The following is a 19725-nucleotide window of genomic DNA, read 5'->3' on the forward strand; positions in this document are numbered from 1 at the left end:
AGGGACTGGCATGACTGCACAAAGTTGAATCAGCTGATCCAGGATCATCCAGACCGCTCTTTTCTTCTAATGAACCCGGCAGGGAGAGTTGATAAAGGCGTTTGACAGAGGCCCACTGAACACCAGGGTATAACCTTCTCGAACGATCTCTAAAATCTACAGATCATCAGTAATCTGGGTCCAGCCTCGGTAGAACTCCTGCAACCTTCCTCCAATGGCTACTGAAGGCTGAACTCCGACATCTTCATTGGGTGGCACAACCAGACCCCGAGGAAGAAGGATCTGAGTCTCTGCCTCCACGTCAACCCCTGTGAAAGGTTTGCATTCTCTGGAAAAAATGACTGCGCTGAGAAGCTCCCCCTCAGCCTGGCCTATATCTACGGACTTCTTGAAAATGCCTTCTACTAGAAAAGCTGCACAATAATGACTTCTGCTTATTCTCTGGAAGTCTTAGGATCTTAGCTTCACCTAAGTGGGGTCGCTACAGAGTTATGCTTGTAAGATAGATTCTCATGGGAGTGGGGACTCTTGAGTGGGCAGACTTGTTGAGGGAGGTCAGACTTGATGAGGGAGGGTTCTTGAGTGGGCAGACTGTTGGGCCGCCGGCCCTTTTCTGCCATCATACTCTGTTTCTATGTAAGCCCTGGACCAGCTTATCCAGTTCTTCACCAAGCAACAAAGGGCCCTTAAACAGGAACTTAATAAACTTTGACTTAGAGGCCGCATCAGCCTCAAAGATAAAATGACTTTCTAATCGACACACCTAAGGCCCTCTCAAGAGCCATGCCATAAAAGACAAAATGAAGCTAGCATCTGGCATTGCAACTGGAATTCACAGATGCCCTAAGATCAGAGCACATCACACAAGGAGGAGGAGCCCATCTCAATTTTAACAACCTCCTGGTCCACAAAGGACAAGTCATCCTCAGATTGTCCAGTACTCTTCTGCACCACCAAAAACAGGCTCTCACCACTACACACAGTTGCCTGGACTGCCAAAGCTGCTATTTCAAAGGTTTGCTTCAAGATAGAGAATAACACAGGGACAAATTTTTCCCCATCCTTGTGGGAATTCATTTTCCCATTCTGGCGAGTTCTTTTCCTGTCCCTGCTACATACCTGCAAGCTCTGTCCTCATCTACACAAGCCTCAAATACTTTAAAATCATAAATGTTCAAGGCTTGTGTGGTTAAGGCAGAGCTTACAGGAATGGGGCAGCGATAGGGACAGTGACAAAATCATGGGGACGGGACAGGGAAATTGAATTCCTGCAGGGATGGGGAAAAATTTGTCGCCGTGTCATTCTCTACTTCCATCTTATGCTCCTGAGGATCCCTCCAGGCAGTATCCACATCAACTAGGACTGTGGAAAGCTTAGTGACTGCTGTCGACCAGCAGAGGCAAATTGCTAGGCTGAAGCAAGGGGTACAAATGCACCATCAACTTAGCCAGGCGAAAGGGAGAATCTGGAGAATTCCACTGGGCCTGGATAATTTCTCTAATGTCCTGAAGCATAGGGAAAGAATGCGAGGGCTTCTGATCCCTCTAATCAAAGGGTCCACCATCTGAGGAGCCCCGTGAGGACTTTCTTCAAACCTTAAGACTAAGGATACTTGATCAATTAGTTCCTGCAGCTTATCCCTGTGAAAAACATGAACCACTGAAGAATCCTCATCCACTGGGAGTTCCTTTCTCCAGTTATCTGAATCTTGCAGATTCACAAGGTCCTCAGACTGTCCCCCAAAGTCTCCCACTCTGAAGATGGGGAACCAGACCCCAAAGGATGCTCCTCCTCCCAATCCAACCTCAATCTCTTGGGGACTGAAACCAAGGGGGGGGGGGAAGAGAGTTAGAAGGCCGATACCCCCGCAGGTCACCCGATGGAATCTCTTCCTCCTGCTTGCGCATACAAAAAGCAGAGTACATTGCCATAATAAAGTTAGGGGAAAACTCACAAACTGCACTCTTCTGCCTCTGATGGTCACTGGCAGAGCCACTGGGGAGGAACTCTGGGGAAAGATGTAGTGGTTAATCGCCTGCCACATCAGCAGGAAGTTTCTGCCAAAACCACAGACTCCCAAATTGTGGCCATGCTGGCAATCGGGGCCTCACACAATCTGCTTACTGACACCTTTTTCTTTTTTTTAACCACAGACCTCCAAACAGAAAGACCAAAATGCTGCCGGGGGTGGGGTGGGGGACACACACCACCTCCGAACTCCCATACTGCTCGGGAAACAACTTTCCTCTTCTTTATTTATTTTCAAATAGGAAAGAGCAGACCCCACTGGCTCTGTAGACTAGAAAAAAATGGAAAACTCACTTCTTTGACAACTAATTTTATCTGCCTCCCTTCCCTTATCCTTGCCCATCCCTTCTCCCCTCCCCCTTCCTGGGTTTTTTTATAAGGGCTAGATTCACAAAGCAAACTGATCGTGTACCGATCGATTTGCGACCCCTTTACGAGCAAATTTCCCTCCAGCCTGATTCCCTCCTGCGATCCGCTTCAAATCCGTGCATGCAAATGAGGTGAAACGCATGCAAAGTAGAGAGGGACGCGATTCACAACACAATCAATCCAATCAAACTGGGCTGGGGACCAGTCGAAAACGTCTTTCCGACTGGAAGCCCTGCTCTCTGCCCTGCAATCTGTCCTGCCTGCTTGCCCCACCCTGCTCTGCCCCGATCTTCCTCCTGAATGCCGCCCTGCTCGATCTTCCCCCCCGAAAGCTGCCCTGCTCGATCTTTCCCCTGAATGCTGCCCTGCTCGATCTTCCCCCCGAAAGCTGCCCTGCTCGATCTTTCCCCTGAATGCTGCCCTGCTCGATCTACCCTCCTGAATGCCGCCCTGATCTCTCCTGCCCTTCCCCGGCCTGTGAGCCCATGGTTTTAACCCACGAGTTTAAAACAGGTTAAAACCACAGGCTCACAGGGCTAAAAACAATAAAAAAGTTAAAGTTAACCCCCCCCCCAAAAAAAAAAAGGCCCAGGCAGGCAGATGCTGTGCAGGCAGATGGGGGCGTTCCACCGATTGCCCCCATCTGCATATTTGTCTTTACTGAATTTGTTGGACTGATCGGGCAGGTTAGTGAATCTGGTCCTATATCAGTCGCTTAAAGCTTGTTCAGGTTTATGCGATTCACAAATAGATTAGATTAGGTAACTGTCTAGCAGGAGAGAAGCACAGTCAAGGCACTAAGAATCATTCCTAAAGGATTTGGGAGAAGTGGGGAGGGACCTGGCCACTCAGGTTTGGCAACCCCAGGGCTAGAAAGACCCCCTTGGCCTTCAACCCAAATCCAACACAAATTTGAAATAAAAAGGGAAGCCACGGTTGGTATAGGTAACCCAAAAAGATATTCCTCCATTGGGCTGTAATTCTGTATCTGCTGGCTGAGGGATTCTCAGTCTCCACTTGCTGGTCGAGGTGCACATTCCTGTCTGTGCTGGTCTGGAGGGATACTATGGAATGGCTTCTTATACAACACTGACTAGCAGAAAAGAACATCATGTTTTGATAGCACATACCTTGTTGGGGGGGGGAGGCGTGCAAATCTGCACATACAGTATAGAATAGTGTAATTTATACACGCTCTGGCTAACATCTAGGTACGAGCCTTGAGTATTTTCTGTCACTTGTGCTAGCAGCTGGCTACTTTTATGTTATAAAATAGGCTTGAGGTGGTGTCTGCTTACCCTCATCCCAGAAAATCCATTCACACAATCACGACATGATCACTGACAAACTGAGAATCAAAGCACAGCCCCTATCTCACACTTTTGTTTTGTTACAATATGGTCAAAATGGATTCATTAGTTCACCTGTGGATGTCGCACAGTAAACTTTTTCAGACAGCCCCTCTTTCAAATTCTAAATTTGACACTTGTCACCAGAAGATGCCTCTCTTGCTAGAAAAATATCTTGCTTATAGTGCACAGACACTGGCAGTGATTACATCCAGCCCACCTCGACTTCACAATGTATTTAACAATGAAGTTTCTTCAAAATGTCTGCTTAAACCATCCCCAAGCTGCAAGTAATGATGAGAAGGGGGTAGGATGAGATTTGAATCTTGATCAAGCAGTATGTCATTGTACGTCATCTAATGATCATGTTACATTAGCATCACACAAGATAAAGCAATAAATAACTCCAGATGAGACAAAGGAAGTAAAAATTAAAAAAAAAACAATTTTCCAAGGGACAACCAAGAGAGTCAATTTAGAGGGTTTGAGAGATTGACAAAGTGCCATTCAATTCCTACTCTGCCTCTGGGCTATTGTACCACTACGAGGCCAACTCTCTGGTACTGTCTGGACAACTGAACCAGCTCAGCTGATGTTGGATGCCTGCAGTGAGGGGATCAGAGCATCTCTGGTATGTAGGCAGTAGAAGAACGGATAATGTTTCTATTTCTCCGGCAGTTTCTTGCACGTAGAAAGGCCCAAGTATCATCCCAGGACCCAACGACTAACACAGTCAAGGAAGGAAAAGCAATTCCATTGGAGCACAGTGAACAATTGCTAATCGCCATCTAATGTGAAGTTCAAGAGAATTCATTAAACTAATCCTCCTTTTTCTTTCTGGTCTTCATCACAGAGCACCAGGAGGGTGGCCTGCTGCCAAGAGAAGCGACAGTCATCATGTCATTTGTAATCACCTTCTGCTTCTCTAACTTCTTGCATGTGACGTGCTACAGAGGAGGAAGGAATCCCCTGGCATTTCCCTGGCTAGTTTGAGGCACTCAGAGCTTGAAGTAATATCCTCATCTTGGATGCTACTTGCTTAATACTGCACAGTGAATTCTGAGATACCTTGTACATTTGCACCTACTCTTTTGGCCTGTGACGAGGGTGAAGTTAGCTAAACCGAATGCGGAAAGTGGAAATCTCCATAGGCTCCATTTTGATCAGGGGGTTGCTGTTGTTGGAGGAAGAAGCCAGAGGGTACATCAGTGTCAAGGAGGCAGGCTGCAGAGATCCCACCTCCAGCCCCTGGAGCAGATTTCCGAGGAACAGCTGTACAAAGAGAAGAACATTGAAGTGAATAGTTCAGCTGGCAACAGGCTACTCTGAACAAAAACTTACAATTTTGTTAACGGTATAAACAATACAAGCAATGAGGTAAACTTTGAGATGGCAAATTAAGTCTTTGTAATAAGACTAACACGATACATTAGCATCAAGCAAATTCACCATGGTCCAAAAAAGGTTTAAAGCAAATGGAAATTGGATTTTCCCTGAACTGTGGCAGAATCTCTATGCGATATGACACTTACTTTACCCTGACTCGTGGTGCAGTTAAATCCCAGGTTTTTGGCCTCCAGCTCACAGTCAAACCCTTTCCTGTGCAATATCAGGGCCACCTCCGGCACAGGAAGTCCATCGTCCTGTGAAACAGAGTCAAAAGAAACTCACTGCCAGAAAGATTTTGTGAGAAGGTGTAACTGAATATCACAGAATAGCTAATCATCCTCTTATTTATTCACAAATATTACACTTTCATTTTTGTAAAATAAAGATCCCTATTTGCAAGGTTTTGCCCAACATGAATGAACAAGATCACAAATTGGCGACATCCTAACCCCTCTATTCCAAAAGCCTCAGAACTAGCTAACTATTGTAAAACCAAGATTCAATCTACACGAGACCAGCAACCAAAGCACCTATGGAAATATCAGCAGACAGACCTTGGCATGATTTCAAAGGCAGAAAATGGCTTCTCCTAAAATACTCCTGATCAAAGGAGCCACCCCGACAACCCTAGGAAATGGCTCAACTATCAACTAAAAAACGGCCTTTTCCCCAAATCAGGAGGAGTTAGCTTAACACCCATTCAACTCGGCCCTTTTGATTTGACCAATTATTGGCCAGTATAATCAAAATGATGGAAACACTCTCCACAATTGGGATTCAGGAAAAATCACCTGGATAACACCTGTTAAAGTAAGTAACTGTGCTTTATCCCAGGACAAGCAGGCAGCCTATTCTCTACATGTGGGACACCTCCAAGCTAACAGAAGGGATGGTGGGGATGTTGGCCGTTAAGAAAATAATTTTGTAATATTGACTGGCCGAAGTGCCCATCCTGTCTGGAGAGACTCCAGACAATAATGAGACGTGAAGGTATGAATTGAGGACCAGGTGGCAGCTTTACAAATCTCCTCAACAGAAGTAGATCTGAGGAAATTTTGTGCTGCTGAAGAAGGCGATTCTTTAGAGTTCTTTTCTAAAGGGAACAGCAGTGTGTGCAGATTTCCAGGTGGTGCTCCAGCCCCAAACACTGGAGACACCAGCAATGAGGGTCAGTCACAGTTATGAGCAAAGCGACTGCACTTTTAAACCCCTTTAGCGGGCGGGATATCAATGGGAACATCGCGTCAGCTAAATCAAAATCGGTGGCCAAAGTTGTCGAATAGGGCCCTCAGAGCCAAAGACCCATTAAAGAGAAAAGAACAACAAAAAAAAAGGTTTTTTTTAAAACACAAAATAAGAAAATAAAGAATAAGTGACAAAAAGTCATAGAAACGCAAGAGCAGGAAGGCAACGGGAAAAAGTTTCAACAGCCGTTGAAAAAATGCGTCTTCTTAGCTCCGCGGAAACTAAGAAACTGAGGGACCGTGCGCACCTACGTCGGTCGGGAAGGCACTCAGGCATATGCAGTGCGGGCTATTGTGAACTTTCTTAAATTTTAAAGTGGCTGGCCAGGAACTTCCTCTTCAACGTAAGAATTGATGTCCGTGGGGGGGGGGGGGGGCTTGTGCAGTTGCTGCGTTGGCGTTGGGGAAGCAGGGAGAAATCCCAGCCTCCACAATCGATTCGCGTTGTCTTCGTGATCTACTAGTAGATCACGATCGACCTTTTGGGCACCCCTGGTCTAATGCAACTCCTGGGACATAATGATGAGCCAATGATGGCCTACTTGAACTTGTAACTATGTACAGTAAAACCTTGGATTGCAAGTAACTTGGTTTGCAAGTCTTTTGTAAGACAAGCAAAACATTTTTATTAAATTTTAACCTGATACACAAGCAATGTCTTGCAAAACAAGTACATACAGTATACACCCATCACAACTGAGCCAATGGTTCTTCTCTCTCTGACGCTGCGGGAGTGTAGTGACTGTTCTAAACGAGCGAGGTCTTGCAATACGAGTACTTATAGTATTTTGTATTAAAGTTTTTGGGTTGTGGAACGAATCATCTGAGTTTCCATTATTTCCTATGGGGAAATTTGCTTTGATATACGAGTGCTTTGGATTACAAGCATGCTTCTGGAAAGAATTATGCTCGCAAACCAAGGTTTGACTGTATTTGTAATTCTACTGATCTGCCTGTACTAACAACTTTATTAAATGTCCGGGTCAAATTGTCCATTGTAACATCCTGGGGAACTGACTAGGTAAAAGTGGAATAGGAAACCCGATTAACATAACTAGAAAAAAAGAGGACGGATTGAGACATCTGAGTTTTAGTTTCAATGAAAGCAATGGAAGTAAGAAGGATAAATTGAGACATCGCTTCTGGTAAGGCAATTTCTGTCAAATAAAAACATTATGGTGTGGGTTCATCCACCTTATTCATTGGATCTGGCTCTTCCCCAAAGTCAAAATGACCATGAAAAGTAAACATTTTGAATTGATTCAGGACTTTGAGGCAGCCACGACAGCGTAACTAAAGACGCTCACGAAGAAGGACTTCCAGAACTGATTCAGAAAGTGGCAAGGATGATGGGATAAGTGTTTTTGAGGTGAAGGGGAGTGTTGGCAATGTCTTATACTGTTAATAACATTTTTTTAAATGTAAACATTCACTATTTTTTTTAATATACTGTATATATATGTCGCCTTGAGCCTTGTGCGACTCACAAATGGAAGATTAGATCAGATACAGTGTTAGTTTGCTTAGACATACTGTAAAGTTCTTTGATCATTTGTAGAACTGTGTTTAAAAAATGTATTAAAACCAAAATAAAAAAAGCTATGCTTACTGCAAAAACTTGTGGCACATGCATTTGACGTTTGCAAATGGCTTCTTGGATACCATGATAAACGCCACACGCATGGATCTACTGTGAGTCTTTCAGCACTGGCCCCCGAGCTATCACTCAAATTGAACCCCAATTCTCAGCCCACTTTTCTGATCACAAAAATTCCCACCTCTGCCTGTAGAGTTCTCATGTTCAGAATATGGAAGTCACATGGGAGGGTGGTAGACAGAGGCAGGAAAGATTTCAATGCTGGGACTCCTTTATTGACATTCGCAACAGGCATCACTAGGACTTCATGGTTGAGGTGCATGGAGGTCATGTGACTGAGGAGGGAAGGGGAGCTGACAGGATGGCTATCCGGGATCTGCAGTAGGGAAAAGAAGAAAAACATCTAGGTCAAGAACTCAAACAGAACTTGGCCAACTAGTGGTGTTGGACAAAGTACAAGATGCTGGAGATGCAAATGGAAGCATGGGATGGGAGGGTTAAGGTCTCTCTCAACATCTGATTTCCGTAACTCTTTCTCGGAAACACACACACACAGTCCTCATTGTTTGATTCTCCGTCTCTCCATTCTTCTTTTTGCTTTGCGCATGAATAAAGGCACCAAGACCTATAGGCCTGAACTGGCCTTGTACACAATCCCAGCTACTTGGACTAGAGCAGGGCTTCTCAACCCAGTCAAGATAGCCTCTCTCATTCATATTCATATGCACTAGAGGCTGCTTTGTTTTCAGAGCTGAAATTTCACTGAAGGATGATCACAATGCAAAGAAATGCAGAACATACTGCAAACACGTGGGACGTCTGTTATCTGATAGTAATGTGTTTGAATAGATTCTATTGAAAAAGGCATCCCTCACCACCACAAACTGACAAATTACAACAAAAGAAAGAGATGGGATTTGCAGGCTCCCACTGGAAAAAGAGGATCTAGACAGGCAACAGTTTAAAAAAAATACAGAACTTATGAAATCCAAAAAGTAAATTTTGCCACCTACATTAATCTTCACTGTGGTGAATATAAGATGATCAATTACACTTGAATATTCAGTTAGATGGTGAGCACAAACTTATTTTATAAAACGTGTGCTTGCATATTTGCCTTTGCTTTGCCCACATTATGCATAACTGCAAACTGGTCCTCCTCATATTTCCAGTCGGAGCGCTAAATATATGTACAACACAGACACTGCACTATTTTGCTATCTGAATAATTTTGAAGCCTATCTTTGTTCTACCCCAAACCTGGCTTGACATTACACAGAAATCATCAGGTTGCTTAGTTTGATTTTTGGCCTAATACTTTCTGTATAAATTTTTTTTTAATATAAAAAAACCAAACCATACTTCACTGGCTTCCATGAAAACATAATCAGCCCCCTTGATCTTTAATGACCTGTGGAAAAGGCAGTGTTGAAATGTACAGTGAAATGCAAGGAGCCTGGCACTGATGGCTACCTTAGTATATGGGGACTGGAGCACTATCAAGCAAAGAAAGAGGCTTTTCAACAAATAGCTAATGACTAAGGGCTAGATTCACGAAGCCCACCCATTGTGTTTGCGATCGTATACCGACCTAATTTTCCTCCAACTCGATTCACTAACCTCTGTGCCGATCATCTTCCGGATTGCGCATGCAAAGTAGGAGGGAGGGCTGAGATTCATTAAACTAAAGAAGGCCCACTGATTGGGCTGGCCGATCCAAAAACAAGCGACCAGTCGCTTGAGCAAAAACCCTGATCTATGCCTCGACTCTCCTGCTCGCCCTGCCCTGACTCTTTTATGCTGGCCGTCCCACTCTCTGCTTTGATTTTCCTGCTTGCCGCCCTGCTCTTTCTGCCGACTTCAGTAAAGCATCTCCTGCTCTCTGCCCTGATTCTCCTGCCGCGAGTCTCCTGCTTGCCACCCTTCCCTGCAGAGCGAGCCCGTGGTTTCAACCCACTTTAAACCCGTGGGTTAAAACCACGGGCTCGTGAGTAAAAAAAGAAGCACAGACAGCACACGCTTGCGCAGCCCATCTACAGGCAAAGTAGATGGTCTGCGCATGCGTCGGGATCGCTCTCCAGCAATCCGTGTCATTGGTGAGGGACGTGCCTCAGATCGCCCACGGATCGGGTAGGATCGGTGGGCTTAGTGAATCTAGCCCTAAAATACTACACAGCCATCACCCCATGCCACAAACTGCGCCCAGCACCAGCTAAAGTCAACATCCTTTGATCAATGGTTACCTCTTTGGTGCTGCTCCTGGTGGTGAAAAACATCAGTTCCCTAAACTTGGAGACCAGTTTAGACAGGAAGCTGGAAAGCTGGGAACAGGAAGTGCACAATTCATGCAGAAATGGAGCAGTGTACAAATGGACATGTGTGTGCTTGGATATGAAAGAGAAGCTAAGTAATTTGGTAAATGCGATATGGGTTAAGAGTAACAGGATAAGAAAAGCAATGATTATGAGCTAAGAAAGAAATAAATGAAAGCAGCATTTAACACAATAAAGAGCTTATGGGCAAAATCTCAGCTGACACTATGTACATTCACAGAAAAAAAATCTCAGGGAGCTCAAGAGGGGCAAAGCATAGACTGATTTTAGTAGCAGAGGTTTCCATATCCTGTAACCCCTCATGTTTGCTTCCAATGTCTCATGATGAGAAAGACAAAGGACAGACACAGCAAACAGTTCCTTGACATAACTGGGCAGGAGTTTGTCATGTGAAGTCTGAATTTGTACTGCAAAAGCCCTATTAATCGGAATGAATGGAAAATGGACTGAGCTGGTTAATCCAACATGCTAGTCATCAGATTGAGATGTGATGTGGGGTCCTCTGTGCTCCTCTGCCTCCCAGTCCCTATCCCCAGCCCTTGCTGTCTCTCCAAAACCTCTCGGCAGCCCTCACCAACCTTTTCTTCACCCAAGCTCTCCATCTGAGCATGCATTCATTCCCTGCAGGCAAGCAAAGCAAAATGTTTGCACTGTGAGGTGTTACTTGACTACCAGATAAGGAGGGCTTTTGTTACATGGAATTCCTTACAACACACACTATCAAATAATACTTTGTCTAGAAAATAAGTAAGAAATAAGAACAGTTAAAATAAGGAATAGGACATTAGATAAAGTGTGAGCCTACCGGGATAGAGAGGGAAAATTCCGGTCCTCGAGAGCCAGAGCCAGGTCAGGTTTTCAGGATATCCACAATAAATATGCATGAGATAGATTTGCTTCTCAAGGAGGCAGTGCATGCAAATCCATCTCATACATATTCGTGGTAGAGATCCTGAAAACCTGACCTGGCTCTAGCCTAATTCCAAGGCCCAAAACTAATTATACTTTCCACCTTGAATCTCATGTACTGACATAATGTATCTTTATTGTAACCCATGTACTGACTAAATGTATCTTTATGGTAACCCACCTGTATCCCTTACACTGACAAAATGCACCTTGATAGTAAACCACTTGTATTGTAACCCACTTGTATCCCATGCACTGACTAAACGTATCTTTATTGTAAACCGTTTCTAGCCCATGTACTGTCAAATGTATCTTTATTGCAAACTGCTTCAAACTTCACGGTATAGCGGTATATAAGAAATAAATTATTATTATTAAACCTAGGCTTTAAGTGGCACAAAAATACTAAAAACAAAGAAATATCTGATTTTATTTTTAAAAAGGTGGGAGGATTTTATGACTGATAGCTCAAAAAATTGGGAGAAGGGTCGGAATGTGTTCTCAAAGTCTCTCCTTGAGGGCCACAATCCAGTTGGGTTTTCAGGATTTCCCCAATGAATATGCATGAGATCTATGTGCATGCACTGCTTTCAATGCATATTCATTGGGGAAATCCTGAAACCCGACTGGATTGCGGCCCTCAAGGAGGGACTTTGAGATCCCTATGTTAAATGTTGCAAAAGCTCTGTCTCCTTGAAGTCTTTTCCTCCTCTCAATAGAAGTTGATACAATTTAACAGCTATCTAATTTTTACGGTTATATGGAATTCCTTGACATCCTTCTTCACAAGATCAAGTTTGGTACAGACACATGGTTGGGTAATTCTATACGTGTGCCTATAAAGAGGTTCAACTCGGTCCTGGAGTACCCCCATGCCAGTCAGGTTTTCAGGATATCCACAAGAAATATGAAGAAACTTGATTTGCATACACTGCCTCCATTGTATGCGAACTTCTTTCATGCATATCCTGAAAACATGACTGGCAAAGGGGTACTGCAGGACCGAGTTGAGAAACACTGACCCAGAAGGTGCCTGGTAGGAGAATATTCTTGAAAGGAATGCAGGCACCTACTCTCCTTTGCACAATTCTAGCATATTTGCTCACACATGAACAGTTATGCCATCCTATTAGAGGTCTGCACGGGAACGGGGATCGCGGGGATCCCGCGGGTCCCGCGGGGATCCCGCGGGTTCCCCCCCTGGCCCACGGGACTCCCACGGGGACGCCCCCTGGCCCACGGGACTCCCACGGGGATGCCCCCCTGACCCACGGGACTCCCACGGGGACGCCCCCTTGCCCACGGGACTCCCACGGGGATGAAAACAACCTACCTAAATTCTGGCGATGCAAGTCTGGCGTCGCGTCGGGAAATAGCCATGTTGAGCAGTGAGCTCAGCACGTACACAGATGAAAGCCTTGCTTGCTGATTGGTCCGGCGGCCCCGCCCCACCGTGCCGCCGGACCAATCAGCAAGCAAGGCTTTCATCTGTGTACGTGCTGAGCTCACTGCTCAGCATGGCTATTTCCCGACGCGGGCATTAGGCTGTTTTTTGTCATTTCGGGTGGGGGATGGTAGCGGCAGCAGCAGCCTGAAAAAGAAATCATCCTGGCCGGGTTCGGTGTCATGCTCCGGAGCTTCTACAGCCTTCCTATCTCCCTCTCCCTTCTACCTGCGGCTCTCTTCGGCAACTTAGCAGCAACGATCGACACAAGCTTCTGGCGTCGGGGCCTACCCTCTGCGAGTCCCGCTTGTTTCAACTTCCTTTTTCCACAAAGGTGGGACTCGTAGAGGGAAGGCCTCGATGTCGGCAGCTTGTCTTGATCACCGCTGCTGACGAGTTGCTTAAGAGAGCAGGGGGGTGTTGCCAGGTGCAGGTAGAAGGGAGAGGGCCAGATGCAGGACTCGTGGGTGAGGGAGGAGAAGAGAGAGGGGAGAGAAACAAAAGGAAATATTTCATACTGGGCTGGGCCGGAGTGGAGAGAGGGTGGAAAGATTCTGGCTACAGGGTGCATTAACAAAGGAAAAAGGGGGAAAGCTGAAAATGGAGATAGTGACACAAAGAAGAGAAAGGGTAAGCAGGACCTTCTGAATAAGGATAGAGATACAGAGGGGACATGAAGAGGAGGTGAAATAGAGACATAGAAGTAATGCTGAAAAAGTGTGTGTGGGGGGGGGGGAGATAAAGACATTGAAAGGGCAAATGGTGAATATGGGGTAAAGACAAGGACAGAGACAAATGAAGATTCTGAAAAAGTGGTGAGATAGGGATATAGGTGAGATGGACACAAAGAAGGGTGATGCTGGAAAATAGGTGGAATGGTAATTCTGACAGACACAGAAGGGAAATGCTGGATCAAGGAGAGATGGGGCTCAGGCTGGATGGAATGAGGAGAAATGCCTTGTTGGCCCGGAACTTCCTCTCCTACGTCAGAATTGACGTCAGGGAGCGGAATGCTGGTCAGCGCGACGCTTCTGCAGGGAAAGCTTGGGACAGCGGTGGCTTGGGGACTATTCCCCGATGGCAGTGGCAGCAAACCGAGTGGCTTGGGGGAGGGCACGGAGAAAGAAAGAAAGGGGGCAGACAGAGAGACAGAAAGAAGGGGGAACAGGGAGACAGAAAGAAAAAGTTGGGGGAGAGAATGAGGTCTGGAGGAGAGGAAACATACAGGAGGCTGAAAGAAAGGAAGAAAGATTGGATGCACAGTCAGAAGAAGAAAGTGCAACCAGAGACTCATGAAATCACCAAACAGCAAAGGTAGGAAAAATGATTTTATTTTCAATTTAGTGATCAAAATGTGTCTGTTTTGAGAATTTATATCTGTTGTCTATATTTTGCACTATGGCTCCCTTTTACTAAACCGCAATATTGTTTTTTAGCGCAGGGAGCCTATGAGCATTGAGAGCAGCGCGAGGCATTCAGCGTAACTCCCTGTGCTAAAACCTACTATTGTGGTTTAGTAAAAAGGGAGGGGGTGTATTTGTCTATTTTTGTATTTTGTTACCGAGGTGACATTGCATAGAGTCATCTGCCTTGGGAAATGTATATGGCAGATATCTTTGTTTTGTGTTCAAAAGAAAAGGAAATGCATTTCTGGTTTTATTTCTACAGTGTTGAAGTACTTGTTGGCCCTTGCTGTGACTGGTGGGGATCCCCAAGCACCGCCAGCAGAGGACCTCCTCTAGAGATGGTCAGAACTCCCCTCCACCAAGCGCAGCAGTCGCTGGCAGCATCCATGAGCCACTGAGGTGCCAGCATCTGTGACTCAGGGACGCTACTGCTGCCTGCCAAGCTTGGCAAAAGGGACCCCAGGCCAACTGCAAAGGAAGTCCTCAGCTGACAGTTTGTGGGTTCTCATCAGCTGAGTATTTATATTTTATATTTACATTAGAGGTTCTGGTAGAAACCCATTTACAAAGTATGTATTCTTCCCAATTAATATTTCCAAATTAATAGTCTCTTTGCTTATTTGTAAATGGGTCTCTACCAGAGCCTTTAATTCAGTAGCATAATTAAATAAAATAACTATTTCTGAAGTTTATAGGGAAGGATGGTGACGGAGGGGATTCCTCGCGGGGACGGGTGGGGACGGAGGGGATTCCTCGCGGGGACGGGTGGGGACGGAGGGGATTCCTCGCGGGGACGGGTGGGGACGGAGGGATTCCTCACGGGGACGGGTGGGGACGGAGGGATTCCTCACGGGGACGGGTGGGGATGGGTGGGATTTTGGCGGGGACGGGTGGGGACGGGTGGGATTTCTGTCCCCGCGCAACTCTCTACATCCTATCTTCCAGAAATACACACATACCCATGCTATGCCCAGGACTGGCTCGCATGTCTGTCCATCCTGAAGAGATATGCTGTGTAAGATGAGCGCTCTTATGAAAATATGGGGGTGTATATGACCATATTCTAATCTTTTATACACATAATAGGTGCACTGATGCTGCCATCTGCTTTCTAGAATTAACCCAAGGGCAGAAATGTAGAAACTTGGAGTCCCAAAAGGTTGGGGGACATCTGAAGCCACTTACCTTGTTAGCTGTGGTTCGTTGTTCTAGCAGGATCCGAAATTTGCTACAGGCTCGTTTATTGTCTTTTAATCCCTGGCCAAGACCGCGATTATCATCTTGCATCAGTCGACGGTCCAGGATCACCTCCAGTTGACCTGAGGGAGAGAGAGAGAGAACCAAAAGCCAATCCTATCTGGGCCACATGATTTCTTTTTTTCTCAGATAGCATCCCATAGCTCAAATGCACTATACATTTTCCCCATGATCATTAACAGGTAATTTTATAAATCTTTGCTTTAGATGCACTAAAAAATACCGACTCGATCACTGTTGGCTGATTCTCCAGTAGCAATCAATGCACTATCAAGTTTGCATGCAAATAATTTGCATAGAGGTGCAAATCATCTGCATGTAAACGCAACCGATCAATCACTCAGTGAATGACTGATTCTTGTGCAGAGCCCTAACAGCAGTGACAGAGGAAGCAGCCTCCTGTCTACTCTCTCTTGCCAATGTGACTCTTCTCCCCCCCCCCCCAGCAGCGATGTGGCAGGAGGGATGGCCACTCCCTCCTGACACCGAAGGCTCACTCCCACATCAGGTGCCCCCCAAACATCCTCTACTCTCCTCGATAAAAAGGAAGGAGGTATGCCCACTCCCTCCTGCCACTGGAGGTCCCCCGGCATCCTCCAAACCTTCTCAGAGACATTGGAGCAGGATGGAAGCTCGGTCCATCCTGCTCTTAGGCTTGCTGCTCCAGAATGGCAGGGCTTTCCCTCCCTGGTGCATAATGTGATGCACAGGGAGGGACCTAAGGCCCTGACTGGTTCAGATGCCTAAGGCACCACCCTTGGGAAGGGCCTTAGGCATCTGAGCTAATCAGTGCTTCAGGCTCCTCCCTCTGTATCCCTCCTGTCGCATGGGTATTCCTCCTACCGTTTTTGCTGGCACAGAGGGCTATTTCGTGGTGCTGGTTTGTCGGGGAAGGAGGGCCGTCATTGGTGGGAGGGTGCTTTTTTTCTTATGGGACAATATGCAGTGGGACATGAGCATGTGTTGCTACATGACGACATATGCTTTGTGTGGGTGGTCTTAGTAGCATAATTTGGGCAGAGCAGGTGTAAAGTTGCAATGCACCAACTCTGGTGCCGGTGTTAATGTGTACGTTCGCATTTTGCACTATAAGGGCCGTTTCTAGGTGCCTGTGTACACTGAGAGCTGATTGATCAGCAAAGCCACAGCAAACTCCTTTTGGTGTGCCATCCTGATTACTTACCACTGCTCAGACTGGATACCCCCAGGGCCTGAGCCGTGAGCAGGGTCAGTCTGTGCTTCTCATCCTGGATATAGGCCATCACTGGCATGGGATAGAAATTGGCCTGAAGGGGTAATTTTTTTAAGTGCCTTCGAGGCTGAATCTAAGAGAAAAAGAAAGACTGACTATGAGGAACAGCTCTATTATACTTCAAAGGCTACTAGCCACTTGTGCTTATTGGCAGAAGTTACCGGGTTGAATTAGTTAAGGCCTGCAGATGAACAGAGGGTCCTGTCACCATTAATGGAATGCCAAAAGACTGAATGGATGAGATGGGACCTGTAGGCTGGAATGCACTTAACACTCTGTGCTTTACTAAAACAATAAAAATATTGGGAGTCACATTAGACACACATTTGACAATGGTTGAACACACGAACAAAGTGGTAAAAAAGTGTTTCCTGACATTATGGAAATTAAAGACCATCAAAAAATACTTCGACCCATTATCATTTAGACTACTAGTGCAATCATTGATACTTTCTACACTGGATTATTGCAATGTCGTTTATATGGGTATACCCAAAAAAACAGTGAGCAAACTCAGAATTGTCCAGAACACAGCAGCCCGCTTGATATTTGGATTGGGAAAAAGCGACCACATTAGCCCCTACTACAGACTGTTGCACTGGCTGCCAGTAGAGGCACGAATAATTTTCAAATTCTCTGGGGACTGGCTCCTACATTCTTGCTATCTCACTTCATATTATACAATCCCATAAGACAAACCAAAAACTGCAGTCTATTTGCTTATCCAAGCATTACCGGCTGTAAATACAAAACCTTTCTGGATAGAACTTTTATGTACCAAGCAAACAAACAACAACACTGGCTAGACAACTACATTAACAGAGCTAGACTGACCTACGACGCTTTTAGAAAAGTTATAAAAACTGCCTTATTCGACAGATGTATCACCTAAACAATAACTGCACCAAACACTAATTCCAATTCTATTTTCCTAATATGTCCCCTCTGAATTTCTTAACAAACTGTATATTGTAATTCGCTGCATTTTTAAGATTCTGCATACTATAATTTCACTGACTATCTGCATATTGTAACTCGCTGATTGTCCAGCTCTCTTCAAAGTGAACCGCCTAGAAGTCGCACGATTATGGCGGTATAGAAGAATAAAGTTATTATGGAAAACATGTATGGGCCAGGGAGCTTAGAAGGTGGAAAATGTGGTGAAATCAGTTAGCTTAGCAGGGTTTGGATAATTTCCTAAAAGAGAAGTCCACAGCCAGTATCTCTCAACTTACATGTTTGCAATCAACTTCAATTAATGAAATTATAACCCCCCTCCCTCCTAGCCCTCCCATATCATATGCATTCACATATATTATACAATATAATCTTTCCTTCATTTAATCCAAACATTTAATAATGAATCAGAACCCCCCCATCCCTATCCCATCATTTCAATTGTATTATTAACCTTTTCCTATGGTAATAAATTTTACGTTACGCTGGTTCCAATCGTAATTATTTTAAGAAAGTTTTGTATTATTCACCTTTATCATTTACGGCTATTGTAAACACAATGGCCCAACAGATGGGACAAATGATAGGTAGAAAGTGTACCGTATATCCCATGCCATGGAACATACGATGGCAACGACATTTTTTGGAATTTCCCATTATCCGGGACACATGATAGGAAAAGGTTAAGAGAAAATGTTAACTACTCATTACAATAATGTGTTAATGGTCCCCAAACATACTAAAATATCCTTTCTGTGTGGCTAATGTTCTTTCCAGCCAGGCTGGCCCGGAACTTCCTCCCAAACGTTAGAATTGACGTCAGGTGGCGAGAATTGATCGGCTCCGAGCTGGGGAAGATAAGCAGGGAGAGCTAAGACCTCAGTGCTGGCCTGTTCCCCGATTGCGGTGGCTTGGGGGAGGGCAGTGAGACGGGAAGGGAAGCAGATTGGGGACCTCTGCTTTAGGCGAGCCGCTTGCCGACATTCCCTCCAGAGAGACTTCTGCAAGTCCAATTACAGCAGTCGCGGTCTGTACGCGATTGTCCTCTCCACAATCGGAAAACTTGTGAAGTGGAGAGGACAGATTGCGGGCCGCAAAATAGTCCCTGGGGGGCTGCGTGTTTGAGACTGCTAACAAAGAATTCCACCAAAAACTGTAATTTAATCTGCTCCAATTTTTACAATTAAATGTAATCTGTTGAATGGATACTCCTGTCATAATAAGTAAAAGCTTATTGTTTTTTGAAGAAATCTGACTCTTCACTCTCATTGACATGCCAAATAAAATAGTATATGTTAAAGCCACAGATTTTCTAATAACCTATTTATTTTGCCCCATATTGATTTCCAAAAAGCTAAAATAAATGGACAATAGAATAATAGATGATCTAAAGTCCCAGCTTTGAGATGACAATACCAACATCTATTAGACTTAGAGCGATCTAATTTTTGTAAATGAACAGGGGTCCAGAAAGCTTTATGTAACAGAAAAAAACAAGTTTGTCTCATAGATGCAGATACTGTACATCTCATCCTCCAAGATCAAATTTGTGGCCATTGAGATGCAGTAATTTGATGCTTAATCTCAATACTCCAAGGCCCTGATTCTGTATAGGACGCCCGGGAGAGGTGTCCTATACAGAATCGGGCCTACACTAACCCCGATTCTGTAACCGGCGTCCATGTTACAGACGCCGGTTAGAGAATCGGGTTAGAGTAGAGGTGGCCGCTACACTTATCGCGGCAAGGGATTGGACAGGCGGCCGCTATACTTATTGCGACAGGGAGATCCCTTGCCGCGATAAGTATAGCGGCCACGTCTCTTCCTCTACTAGGGAGATGCATAGGGCCGCCTAAGTTCGCCTAAGGCCCTTAGGCACCTTGCGGGCCTCCCTAGTCTCCCGGAGGCGCCTTCAATATAGGCCGCCTGCCTGGGGAGCATTTTTTTTTTTAAAAAAACATGCATCCCGATTGGCTGATTAGACAGCTGTAGGACGCCTACAGCTGCCTAAAATCGGGATGGCACTTTGCAGAATCAGGGCCCAAATATCCCGAAGACCAGTTTTTGGGTTTTTATTCATAAATCCAGATATCAATTTATACCACTGTGCGGCCTGGTGTCCAAGGAAGTCCACCTGAAAGCATAAGAACTCCAAACTATATTGATTCTTAAGATTTTTCCATTCAGGGA

General features: G+C 45.2%; 1 protein-coding gene across 4 annotated transcripts in view; it reads right to left on the reverse strand.

Annotated features, from left to right (window-relative positions):
- Positions 1-2637: 2637 nt before the first annotated feature.
- Positions 2638-19725, reverse strand: part of MAN2A2 (mannosidase alpha class 2A member 2) — a 115056-nt gene continuing 97968 nt past the window's right edge. For 3 of the 4 annotated variants that reach the window (XM_033920503.1, XM_033920505.1, XM_033920502.1), the window contains 5 exons: positions 16510-16651; positions 15255-15388; positions 8159-8353; positions 5280-5390; positions 2639-5019 (listed from right to left, as the gene is read on the reverse strand). In XM_033920503.1, the coding sequence (XP_033776394.1) occupies positions 4861-5019; positions 5280-5390; positions 8159-8353; positions 15255-15388; positions 16510-16651 (741 nt within the window). In that variant the 3' untranslated portion in view covers positions 2639-4860. Of the gene's footprint in view, positions 5020-5279; positions 5391-8158; positions 8354-15254; positions 15389-16509; positions 16652-19725 lie in introns of all 4 variants that reach the window. The other variant, XM_033920504.1, reaches the window with a different exon arrangement.

The sequence above is a fragment of the Geotrypetes seraphini genome, chromosome 14 (genome assembly GCF_902459505.1).
Source record: "Geotrypetes seraphini chromosome 14, aGeoSer1.1, whole genome shotgun sequence".
NCBI lineage: Eukaryota > Metazoa > Chordata > Amphibia > Gymnophiona > Dermophiidae > Geotrypetes > Geotrypetes seraphini.